The sequence below is a fragment of the Lipotes vexillifer genome, unplaced genomic scaffold, assembly GCF_000442215.2.
Source record: "Lipotes vexillifer unplaced genomic scaffold, Lipotes_vexillifer_v1.1 scaffold696, whole genome shotgun sequence".
Classification (NCBI taxonomy): Eukaryota; Metazoa; Chordata; class Mammalia; order Artiodactyla; family Lipotidae; genus Lipotes; species Lipotes vexillifer.
The window spans coordinates 232,832-245,893 of record NW_006792928.1 but is presented as its reverse complement, the minus strand read 5'-3'; the positions used below and the strand labels follow the sequence as shown (position 1 = coordinate 245,893).

General features: G+C 38.7%; 1 protein-coding gene across 4 annotated transcripts in view; it reads left to right on the top strand.

Moving 5' to 3' along the window:
- The window catches only part of NRG1 (neuregulin 1), a 219,196-nt gene that overhangs the window by 68,031 nt on the left and 138,103 nt on the right, over positions 1-13,062 (top strand). For all 4 annotated transcript variants that reach the window (XM_007466130.1, XM_007466131.1, XM_007466132.1 and 1 more), the window contains exons 4-5: positions 1,986-2,036; positions 4,365-4,415. In XM_007466130.1, coding sequence (XP_007466192.1) covers positions 1,986-2,036; positions 4,365-4,415 — 102 coding nt within the window. The remainder of the gene's footprint in view (positions 1-1,985; positions 2,037-4,364; positions 4,416-13,062) is intronic.

Below are 13,062 nucleotides of genomic sequence, written 5' to 3'. Positions count from 1 at the left end.
TTTTGCCATATGTGGGCCTCTCACTGTCGTAGCCTTTCCCGTTGCCGGACGCGCAAGCTCAGCGGCCATGGCTCACGGGCCCAGCCGCTCCGCGGCCTGTGGGATCCTCCCGGACCGGGGCACGAACCCGTATCCCCTGCATCGGCAGGCGGACTCTCAACCACTGCGCCACCAGGGAGGCCCATGTGGAGAGAGTCTTGATACTCATACCAGGATGGGGATTTTTGCCCAGTTCTTATGACCCTGAGCTTCTTACTTCAGTCTGGCTCTTGTGTCATTGATGAGTCCCGTGAACAGAATGAGAAAGCATCTCTCCCAATGTGGGTACTTGCTTGGAAACTTGGATCTTCTTCTAGCTACTCACAGAGAAAGACAAATGCTGTGAATCTTTGATAGAAATGTTTCTATCTGTTTAAATTTTCCCCGAAGAAAAACCGTTATCGTTTTCTACAGCCCATAAGAAGAAAGCTGGTTGTAGCCACTTCAGAAACAGATACGCCATAGCACCAACTCAGAATATCCTCTTCAATGCCTGCTGCTTGTGAAAGTCCCAAGGACATCATACACCCTCACATGCTGATTCTTTTCACTGTATCCCATTTTTAGTGGATGTAAGAGCCGATGTAGGTGACTTGTGGCTTGATAATAATCTTGCACCTTGAATGGTTTGTCTTCCTAATGCTTCATTAGATAGGACCATCCATATTTAAATTGCATGAGAAAAAACACAAACTGGTCTTACTAAAGATATATTTCTGATGTTTATATATAGTCATATTTAACTTGATGCTTATTCTTAAACACCCTGCTGAATCTCACATGCCATTTTTTTTTTTCCAATTCCACTAAACCGTTTATCCCTAGAGCCTCTCAGCTTGAAGAAACATTGCCACTTAAATTAATTCATCTTACCTACTAGACTAGTTCTATCATGGAAGCCCTAAGTGGTCATAACTATATTTAAAGATGATTATACTGATCATGAACATTTCCAACTCCATGATTAACAGGCTGTTAATTCCAACAGAAAATGATATTATATGACATACTTAGGATTTTAGTAGGATCTAGTAACTTTCGTAATATATATATCACAACAGATTCAACTTCTCTTTTTGTCCTGGTTAATAAATAGTAAATCATTTGACAATAATTATACACACAGTGAAAGTTGAATAATATCCACCATTGCATCTCTATGTCCAATAAACCTAGGCCTCACTGAAAACATTAGATTCTAACGAACTGAAGCCCTTTTCAGAAGGACTGGATGAATACAGAATTAGAGAATGTATTCATCCTTTATTCCCTCATAAAGGCAGTAAGAAAACAAGTCAGAGTTTGAACAATACCGTCACAGTTCCCATGATGATAGCGCATCCGGAAGTGTACAGGTTCATTCTGCATTTCCTTGAGTTGGGAGCTGCCTACCTGCTCTGTGCCCTGCTCTGAGTAGCTGAAATGATAAGGCTCCCATCTTGATTACCACTGGCAATTTTATGTAGCATTTGATACCAGAACTTGATGTTTTTCATCAATCCCAACTGGAAACATGACTTGCTTTTGGTTTGGACAGAAATGTAATTCTCCAAAGACCTAATATTTTAAAATTTTGACCACAGTTTTGATCTTCCATCTTTGATTTTTCTTGGTTCTGCCGTTTCTGTGTTCCTTTCTGAAGAGGAACCCTTTGCTATGTATTCTTCTTCCCTGACCCCAGTGGGGGCAGGGAATTCTTCCTAATTATTCTGCCACAGCCCATCTCATGCTCTTCGCCCAAGAAGGAAGAACTACTTATCCGGATAATAGTCTTTTTTTTTTTTTGCGCTTCTCGCTCTCTGTATGTATGAGGCCTGGGCTTTCATCGTCCCCTTGCAGTACTTTCTTCCTTTACACCCATTTTTTATTTGAAGGAAGGCCGTGGAACTGGCTCCCAGCCTCCTGACTGTACATCATAATGTCCTATCACCTTTTCTTTTTTGCAGAGATCATCACTGGCATGCCAGCCTCAACTGAGACAGCGTATGTGTCTTCAGGTAAGGAAAATAAGCTCGTCAAGTTTTACTAACCGGGACAACAGGCATCACAGCTGGCTGTTCCTTCTACTAATCAGAACCCCTTCTGCATCCACATTTCAGCTGCTCTTGTTTTCTGCTCCAGTATTTTTCTCCAGCTCAGTCTGCTTTTTTGGATTTTACTTAAAGGAGTCCGGTTCTTGCTGTGTGTCTGAACTTGGACCCAAGAGGCATGCATGAGAAGAAGAAACCTAGATACAACTTAGGGACATTAGACCAGGAAAGGAGACATCTGGGTTGTAACTTCAGTTTTTGTATCTTTCTAGGTGCTTCTCTTAGCTGTCTCTGCCCTCATTCATCCATCAGAGTTTATTCCTGGATAATGTACCAGTGTCTGACCTCCGACCTTTGGGCTCTTAATGATCAGTTGTGGGTCACTAAACCTGAACAAAAACATAGATATAGGCTTGACTTTTTAAAATGCTATTGCTTTTTTGGTTTGTTTTTTGGGGTTTTTTGGTTTGTTTTTGTTTGTTTGTCACTTGCCTATAATATTTGCTGATAGCAGTTGCGGTCTGAGCATATATTCGCTACTTAAAACCCAACTCTACTAAACGCATGTATAACCCTAATTCGTTGATTTCTCCACTAGCTGTGAATGTAATTCAGCTACTGTGAATTTAAGGTTTTTTCTTACTTTTTCTTAACCTCTGCAGTTCTATAGTGAACAGAACCTTAGCATATTTAAAAATAAACATTTAGTTGGGAACAAGTTTTTGGAGACCTAGATTCGGAACTCACTTCAGAGGTTTGATGATAACTTGTTTCTCGCATGATACTGCACAGTTGACAAAGATTTTTACGTCTCATTTGATAATCACACAGGTTTGTGAAACAAGGCAGTATTTTCCTTCATTTTACAGATCAGAAAACTAAAGCAGTAGAAATGTTGAGTCATGTATCTCAGCAAGTGGGAGAGCAGATAATTCAAGCTCAGTATTCTTTTCATTACCCCATAGTTAATGCTTTGGCTTCACTGATTTTTTTTTTTTTTTTTCATTATGGCCTCTACCTTGTTGAAGCTCTTGGAGGCCATGTGATCTAACACAGCCATTTTCTAGCTTACCTTCGCCAGTTTAGCCTCTTCCCTTCAAAGCCACTGTACAACATCATAAAAGCTAACTTTCTCTATGTCCTAGACCTCTTTGGCCGTATTGAGGGCATATTTATTTGTCATTACTAAGATGTAAGTGTGTGTGTTGTAAGGTGGAATGATCCTGGAGTTTAAGAGAATCTTACTTTTCTGAGTAATAGAAAGAGAAAAAAAGAGAGAGAAGGGAGAGAGGGAGAGAAAAAGAAAAAAAGAAAAAATTTGTAGAGTTTCTGAATTTCCTCACCTTTCACTCTGGCATTTCTTTAATGTAAGGACTTCATTATCCAACCCCAGTAGATGCTGTTACAAACCTGAGCTTTTAAATTCATGGGGTGCTTGCCTTGGGAATTTGGAGTGACTGTAACTAGTACTTTCTGATAATGACTTGAATCTTTATAACTTTCTGGTTGCTGAATTTCTGGTTGCAAAGAATCCTTCTTTGATACTGAGTTGTTCTTATTTCTTACTCATAAAAACCCTTAGGTCCCATGCTTTTTTTCTGCATGATGCATGTTTTATGCTCTGCTTTACTTAAGTACTGGCTTTCCTTCCTTTATCCTTGCTACCTAAGAGAGTCACGCTAGTGTACATGCCCCATGATTGTATTATGTATTTATTTAGCACGTTTTATTCAATCCTGAAGTAATTGCTCTAGTGGGCTTGCATGGACTTTAGTCAGCACCACGTTTGGCCAAGATGCTTATGCAGAGCAGTTCGCCTGAAAATATTGTCATTCTTCTTTCTTCTTTTTTTTCCCCCTCTAAGCATGAAAGTTGCCTTTCATTCTTTCTCTGAAGATGGGGATTGTGCTCTTTGGTTTCATGTTTCTTAAAATCAAGACCAACCTAAGAGAAGGAATTATCTGTCTCCCCTGGAGTGTGGATCTGTTCAGAGTAGTGGTTTTAGGAAATGGACCAGCAGTTGGTGTGTTGCGGGGGGGGTGGTATCTTTGCAGATGGACCAGCCCCTTTGGCATCTCTTTCTAAAGTCTTTGGGTCTGGCCTACAGAAACAGTCCTTTGTGGTCTTTGAATATTGCATATATCTCCCTTTGACTTTGAGATGCTTTCAGCTTTTCTGTTGCACCATTTTCTAGGCCTCTTTTTCTAGATGATACCCAAGCCTGGCAAAATTTCTCATTTAAGAATCCAAGTGGCATGACTCAATAAAGCTTCATTCCACTTTCATGTTTTATAGAGTCTCCCATTAGAATATCAGTATCAACAGAAGGAGCAAATACTTCTTCATGTAAGTATATTTATATATTCTGTTCACTAGTTTTTAACCCAAGACAATTATCTGCTTCCAAAGGTTATGTTCATGTCTCGCCCCTGCCCTTATTGAGGGATGGGGTATCAAGTTTGGGAACAGGATGGTATTTGCTGTTTGGAATAGAAATGACCTCCTGCTATGGTTGGGGTCGACCAGATATCCCCTCCCCCTGAGATACATATGGATATTAAAAGATACCACATATGTAGTAGTTTTAGGATAGTGTAATGTCTTCAAATATTGGAAAATAGCCACGTAGCCCCTGAGGCCTAGTTCTGGCTGAGCAATAGAGAACATTGTGGGTTGTTTTTTGTTTCTTTTCTTTTCTTTTCTTTTTTTTTAAGTGTGTCTTGACGCCTTCAGCAACTGCCTAAGGCATGATACTCAGCTGTTTGGGGCCTCTATTCCAAAGCACCTCAGTTCTCATATAAAGTCTGCTGTGATGGAGTAAGGAAACTATGCATAGATGCCCTCAATTCAAATTCTATAGCAAGTGACTAATTATGAAAATGTTTGAAAGCAAGTCCCTAGGCAAGATCTCAGATTCGTTTTCCTGTGTTTAATGTGAAATGTGCTTTGTGTTTATGGAGGTCTACAACTGTTAGATTGATTGGTGCTTTGTGCCGTGTCAGGGGAACTTAAGAAGTTAGCAAGGACTAGTAAAAATAGTTTTGATACTGATAAATTGTGAATAGCGTAGAATTAAATTTTGATATGCAACAGGGGAATTTATCAGGCCTTGAAAATAAAACTTATAACTCCAGTCTTTCTCTCCCTGATTTTAGCTCTTTATTTAAAACTCATTCTCAGTTTGATAAGCTCTTCAATACATAGATATTCTCGATTATTCTGTTCCAGCCTGGAGTGTGTGTTTAATGAACAATTTCCTTTGGCTATCAGCATGGTAGAAAACACTTGAAAAGAAAGTATTTACTTTTGGCAACTTCAGTAGTTTTCCCAGTCTGTTTAAATATCCAGTTTGGTTCTAAAACCATTCTCTTTGGGTTGGTGGTACCCAGGCTGTAACGAAACAAGGTACACATATTTTTTATTGCATGAAGGATGATGTTTTGGCTATACTTTAGCTAGATAAAGCATCGTTTAACTGCACTGATGGCAACAATCTAGTAAGGTTGACAGGAAATGAAATGCTAGGACTAGATTGGCTTCCCCTAAGGACACTCATTACATACTCCAAAATGATAATCCCTTCTGGGGAGTTTGGATATTTGTTATTTAATTCTACTTACAAAAAGATTAGTATAATTATGTAGATTTTAGCTAACCAGCATTGAGGAATCATGTTGAGCTTTGTTTTCTATTTTTGAGTGTTTATTATATAAAAGCAAATACTAGGGTTTTCTTTCTGGCCTTTTGTCTGGGAATAATTTCTCCCCTGCATGATTCATTGAAGAAAGTTATTGAAACTCTTGTAATTGGAACCCTTCATGCTATCATTAATGGGGCAATGGAGGCGATCCTTAAGCATATCCGAGTAGTTTGGGAATGGAAGAAATACTTAGGGAACTGAAATGAATCTCTCAGTTTACATTCTATTCACTTCAGTACTACTGTTGAGAGAGAAATAATTTTGAAATCTGACTCTGATCTCTAACTCTCAGCAGAATTAGTTCCTTGTATTTGGTAAAGATTTAAAAGTAAGAACGAAGGCTTTGTGTACCTTTATGTTAAAATATTTCAGTGTACCATACATCACTCCCCACTCATGGTGGGCTCTCAGTAAATACTGCTGAACTGATTAATGAATGCTTTTTATTTTTTCTCTACGGTTGAATTCTATTTGTGATAACTTAAGAGCACAGCTCTGTTTTGTCCCAGAAGTAAGTAAACATGTAATAAAAGAGACACAACCTCTATAATTCCTGTGCCAAATCGTGACTGAAAGAGGAAGAAAAATTCAGGAAATAAGCGATCATCCCCTTGTACACCACTGAAAGATTCATGCCCTCACCTTCCCAGTGATCCAGGAGACGAAATTTAATCATATCCCTGAAAGAGTGATATACTTCATGCATGGAGTGTGCGTGTCATCAATTTTGATACGTTCACTCACATATTATTACTACAAGAGACTTGAAAAACGTTTTTCTCCACCAACTCGTAGTATAGGGTACAATCCAATATTCGCTTCCATTTATAAAGCTTTGGTTTATTTATTTACCCTGTTTTCCATGGAAATAAGATATTTAAATAGACTCTATGATTTGGCCAGTTTTTTTAAAATTAATTTTATTGGAGTATAGTTGCTCTACAGTGTTGTGCTAGTATGAATACATTTTTTAATCTCGTGAAAATATACTCTGTACTTTGGAAATATAAACCAATAGCGGCAGGATCCTAAATCTAGTCTTGGTGAGAACAGTGAGAGCAGCATGAGGTACTCAGCTCATCCAAAGGCTGCATTCAGGGGAATCCTGCACTGGAGCAGAGCTGTGATGGAAACACAGCTTAGTAAAGGCTGGAGCTGAAACTTGAGGAACCAGCAAGCGCAATAAACTGGACTTAAAAATTCAAAATATATAAAAGAGTCAAAGGCCTTGGATAAGTTCACATGGGTCGGAAATAATCAGCCCTGAATAGGTTTCTTTTCACTGTGTTTCAGCCAGGAAGGAGACGTGTAAATCCCCGTATGTGAAAAGCAACCTGGGCTATTACAATGTAATCATGTCTGTGTTGGCTTCCATTCTTTGAACTGTTGACATTGGTGTCTTTTGTAAAGTAAAATTTGAAAACCCTTTCTAAAGCAGTATGGATTCAGCAAACCTGTTGTGTATTAGAATGATTTGGTGTGCTTTGGGGGTCGGTGTTAAAAAAGGGTGAGGGAGCCTTATTACTTTTCAGTTCTTTCGCTACAAGTGTGCACACCTTTATAGGGAAACGTCCCCTTAACTGTCAGTGCTGGTTCTGAGAACATCTCACCTCTGGGTAAATCTTGGGAGGGTTTATCAGTGGTAGTTCATGTTCATGGCCCTGCTCAGAACCCTGTCCGGTATGCCAGGTGTCTTCTGTGGTGTCCTTCCCTGATCACTGCAGCCCTTCAAGTTCTCCTTTTCTCCTCTGCAGCTCATACTGGAGTAGGAAAAAAAACGAAAAGAAGAAAATTAAAATTGCCTACCTACCTATCCAAAATACTATTGCTAGTACTTTAGTACATTTTCTTCGAATCAGTGTTCTTCCTTCTGGCTTTTTACTTCTCCACCTTCTATCTATTTAATGAACCGTAAGTGTTTTTCCCACGTCATGAAATGCTAGTCAGAAATTTTGAAAAAGATTTTTCTAATCTAAAATTTTTTAAATATTTTTTTTTAAATCACTGTAACGATTCAGAAATCATTCTTGACTGGAGATTTTAAGAGATTTATGTTTCATCTACAAACGCTGTATCATCTTTTTCCCTCTTTCTATTTATTTTTCCTAGCATTTTGTAAATATTGGTGAAACAGCAAAGTTACTAATCCTTCCTTTTGTAAAAGGCAAATTTTAACTACTTCCGTTTTGAATTTGGGAATTTGCATTTATACTTTCACTCTTTTTAGAGTTGTTAATTTATAATTTTTTTTTAAGTTTCTTATAATAATCTCCTGGTAAAGATTAGCATGATTTTCCTTTATTTTAGTTTACTCTTTTGTAAATGAGGCATCTGTGACTTAAAACATATAAATAATTTGCTAAATGAGCGTCCTATTACACGTAAGTGACAAGTTGTAGAAAAGGACTTGAAACTTATAAAACAATCAGTAGGCCTGTCTTGTTCCTCCCTTACACAGCATCAGCAAAAAAGTAAATGGATTGTTTAGAACAAACAAACCGTAATGATTTCTGTCTGAATTGCCAGCTGCTGGTGACCCCATCTTGCAGACAATTTTGTCAAATGCTGTAAAAAATACAATTGTTTTACCAACCACTTTACTGAATGAAGCCCCATCCATTCCAACTTAATATAAAAATGAGAGAAACAAAAGTAGAAAGTCTAATGAATAGTAATAGGAAAGAAAATAAAGAGAAGTTTCTGGAAAACAGTCTTAAATAATTGAAATATATGTTTCAAATAATAATAGTAGTAATAGCAAATCTTTATTGAAGGCTCACTTTGTGCCAGGCACTGCGCAAGGTGATTTCCATGGATGCTGATTCATGGTTCCCATAAAACCGTCTTCCAGTTTTCAAATGATGAAACTGATGTATTTTGTCTAAAGTCCCACAGGCAGGATTCCAACCCAGGCAGTACGCTAGCCTGCCGTAATGCATGAGGTTTTGTTGCCTCAAAACAAAAAAAGCCTTTAATATGAAAAGGAATGAGATTCTGTGAATGGGCGGAAAAGTAGTCTCTGATGCAAAGTGGATTGGGTGTATGTGTGGCAGATTAAGGTCAATGCATTGCTTTGAACCAGCTGAGCCCATATAATCTTTATGTTACCCATCAAAGCGTGACAGGTGGTGAGGGGGAATGAAAAGAACACAGACGTCAGATGGACTCATGTCCTTAAGTCTAAATGCTAGTGCTGTTAATTACTGTGTATTCTTAGGCAATTTATTTAATGTCCTTAAGACTCAGTTTCTGTCTGTGTAACCTTGTTTATCTCAAACGATATTGAGAAGCCTAATATGAGAAAATGAATGTGAATCATTTAGCACAGCCTTGCTTTAGATGGTCTCCTCTATAGACAGAAGAGAGCCAGTACCTGAAAAATGTGTGTGTCTTTGAAGAAAATGGAAATCAAGGGAGTCCTACCATTTTTTTGAACAACATAAGAAAATATCCTTATTGTTGGAGGAGGAAAGGAGTTGATGATTTTCAGTCTAAATGGTGGTGCTGAAAGTTGTATGCCAAGAAATCACTGTCTTTTCCTAAATATTGTATATTCTCAGCTAAGACTGCATTTGAAAGGAACTTATCCAGGAAGTCCTCTTTGAAATTTCTGATTGAAATGAACAATTGAATCTTTAATTTGGCAACTAAAGGAGCTAGCTGAAGGGGAAAAATGTCTTTTGTCTGCAGAGACGTTTGTTATAATCAGGTACAGCATGTTCCCTTGGGAATAGCGCTGTGCTATGTATTGATTAGATTGGACCAGGTCTGCTGGTCCACTGGTGAAGTTCAGAGTTACGGTTCTTACTTCCATCCTCAGCTGTAACTGACTGACCTACTCTAAATGTAGACAGAACTGCCCAGACCTTTCCTAAATGACTTTCAGCTGGAAAAATGGCACTCCTATTTCAGATCTTTATTGGTGGCAAAATATGAACTCTATCCTGTCACCGTTAGACAGCTATTTCTAATTGAATGCAAATTGTGTTTCCAGATTTCTGTAGACAGGGTCTTTTCAAGGGTGTGGTGGCTCTGTCTCTTGTGGAGAATGACAAACAAATTGCCATGCATCCTATAGCAATAAAGGAAAAATTTTAAGTGGAGATTGCCCAACTGGTATTACTTCCATTTTCCTGATTGCCTAGAGAGTTAGTTACAGATTTTTAGGACAATACACTGACTTGAAGCAAGAGTAGGGGCTTGTATGTCACAGTCATTCATATCACCTTCATGCTTAGTTCACTCATTTTGTATGTGAATGTGTCTCACATTTCCCTTTACAGTACTCCCTGCAACTGTAATGTAATTCTTCAGTTCTGCCTTTCTAAAGGCATTCAGTGTCTGTCATTGCATTCCACTACTTGATAAGAGAAAACCTTTGATCAAGCTTATAACTAAATCATCCTTAACCTTTGGTATCCAGTTGAAATTAACCTTTTCCAAAATTATTCTCTTGACCCAGACAAACATGTGTGTGTGCTATGTATATATAAATAACTGATATTTGTATCCTACTGTATATTTTACAGGATATATTTTCATATATTGAGTCATTTATTCACACAGTAATTCTGTGACCTAGATTTCATCCCATTTGTCAGTTGAGGGATGTGAGACTCAGAAATTTCTGACATGTCCAAATTCAAAAACTACATACATAGGTGGTAGAACAGAAATTTAAGCCTGAATCTTCTGATTTCAATCATATTTATTTTTAATTACAAAGTCTTACAGGATCCATGCAACTAGCTTGAGCTTCCTTTTTTTTTTTTTTTTTTTTTTTTAGTGGTTTAAATTTTTAAAAATTTTTATTGGGGTATAGTTGATATACAATGTCATGTTAGTTTCAGGTGTACGGCAAAGTGAATCTCTTATACATATACATATATCCATTCTTTTTTAGATTTTTTTTCCCATACAGGCCATTACAGAGTATTGAGTAGTATTGAGTGCTATACAGTAGGTCCTTATTAGTTATCTATTTTATATATAGTAGTGTGTATATGTCAATCCCAAGCTTCCAATTTATCGCTCGTCCCTCTTACCCCTTGGTAACCATAAGTTTATTTTCTACATCTGTAACTCTATTTCCGTTTTGTAGATGAGTTCATCTGTACCGTTTTCTTAGATTCCACATATAAGCGGTATCATATGATGTTTGTCTTTCTCTTCCTGACTTACTTCACTCAGTATGACAATCTCTAGGTCCATCCGTGCAGCTTGAGCTTCTTAAAAAAAAGAAAGAAAGAAGAGGGCTTCTTTAAAAAAAAAAAAAATTGCGGTACGTGGGCCTCTCACTGTTGTGGCCTCTCCCGCTGCGGAGCACAGGCTCCGGATGCGCAGGCTCAGCGGCCATGGCTCACGGGCCCGGCCACTCCGCGGCATGTGGGATCTTCCCGGACCGGGGCACGAACCCGCGTCCCCTGCATTGGCAGGCAGGCGGACTCTCAACCACTGCGCCACCAGGAAAGCCCGACAGTCAGCTTTTAAGTGAAATAATATACTCTCCACAGTCTGCAAGGTATAATGAAATGGACAGGAGAACCCTTAGTTAATAGCAACAAAATTCAAAGGTTTAATACTATAAAAGGAGCAGAAAATGGTCTAGAGTCACTTCAGTGACTTGCTCTTTGGCTTTGTTAGTTTGAGATTTTATCTATTTCAAAACATGCTCTTTACAGAGGTGGGAGTCATCTTAGAGCCATTGTGCTAATAGGCATCAGATCTTCAACAAACAGGGAAATCTTCCTCAGTGGTAGTTGATGTTTGGGGTAGAGGCATGACCTTATTCCAGGCTGATTACTATTTAACCTATCACATAATACTGTAAATCCTAGATATTATTTGTATGATAGCTAAACTCAGTAGAAGAAAATGATCAGCCCTAGAGCAATTATTTCTCTGTATTTTATTCTTTTGGGGGCTTTTTACTGGAATATTCCGTTTAACATTAAAAAACATCTTCCATCTTTTTGTATATCAGCTGCGAGAGGGAAGGACTTCTTTACTTTTCTTGTGTTTAGAGAAGTACTAAAACTACAGTAAGTGTTTTTAATCATTAGGAATAGAGCAGAGTGAGGTGGATTATATATACAAAATATACAAATTTTTTAAATGTTGAAGAGATTGGAGACAGAGAGACATATACAAAGAAATCTAGGGAAACAGAGCCAGCAGGATTTTGATAAATTTACTTACCAAAATAAATGATGAACTTGGTGGATTTCTTCATTCTGCATTTTTTTTCAAGTTATCTAGGGATCTGAGAAATAGGAAGATGGGAATAGAGGCCCGTCTATTATTAAAAGACCCTGGATGCTATAGGAAACAGGTCCCCCTCGCCCAACATGGTAAAGCAGTAAAATAAGAAATATGGATAGTGATTCAATTAGGAGTTTCTCAACTGCAGGTGATAGAAATTCAACTCCAAAGAGATTAAATATAAAGGGAGTATATTGGCTCATAAAACTGGCCCAGTTTGATCCAGAAGCTCACATGATATAATACGATGATTTCTTAGTCTGTATGCTTTGCTTCTCTACAAATGCTAGCTTTGTTCTTAGTGGGTTTCCTCTGTCTGATAGGGGGATAGCTGCTGGTATCTTGAAGCCTCTATCCCCTTGGGGCTCGTAATCTAAAAAGAAGAGAAAGTCCACTTCTTATCCAAACAGCAAATTTTTAGGAAGAATCTGATTGGCTCTGCTTGCATCATGTGCTTACCCCTAAAATAATTTTGTATCCAGGGAGAGTAATGACTCCAGCTGGGCAGGGACTGGGGCAGATCTCCACCGCTATGTGTGTGTGGGTCAGTGAGGCAGCTGGGCTCAGCCCCATGGGAACTGCACGGTGTGGGTTCTTTACAGAGAGGAGGGTTCTGCACCTAAACAGGGGGAAAGGGCTAGACAGGCAAAACCAACACAGTCCTCTAGAGCTGATGAGCAGACAGCTTTAAAAGAATCAGGAAACAGGGCTCACAGAGAATTTTAAAGGAAAGTTAAAAATAGATGTCATTGAAAAGTATTTAATTGGGCAGACAAAATTCAAGCAAATTTACCATTGTAAAGAAAATAATGAGTTAGAAAACTGAAGACAATCGAAATATCATTTTTAAAAGACTCTTTGTTGGGCTTCCCTGGTGGCGCAGTGGTTGGGAGTCCGCCTGCCGATGCAGGGGACACGGGTTCGTGCCCCGGTCCGGGAAGATCTCACATGCCGCGGAGCTGCTGGGCCCGTGAGCCTCGGCCGCTGAGCCTGCGCGTCCGGAGCCTGTGCTCCGCAACGGGAGAGGCCACA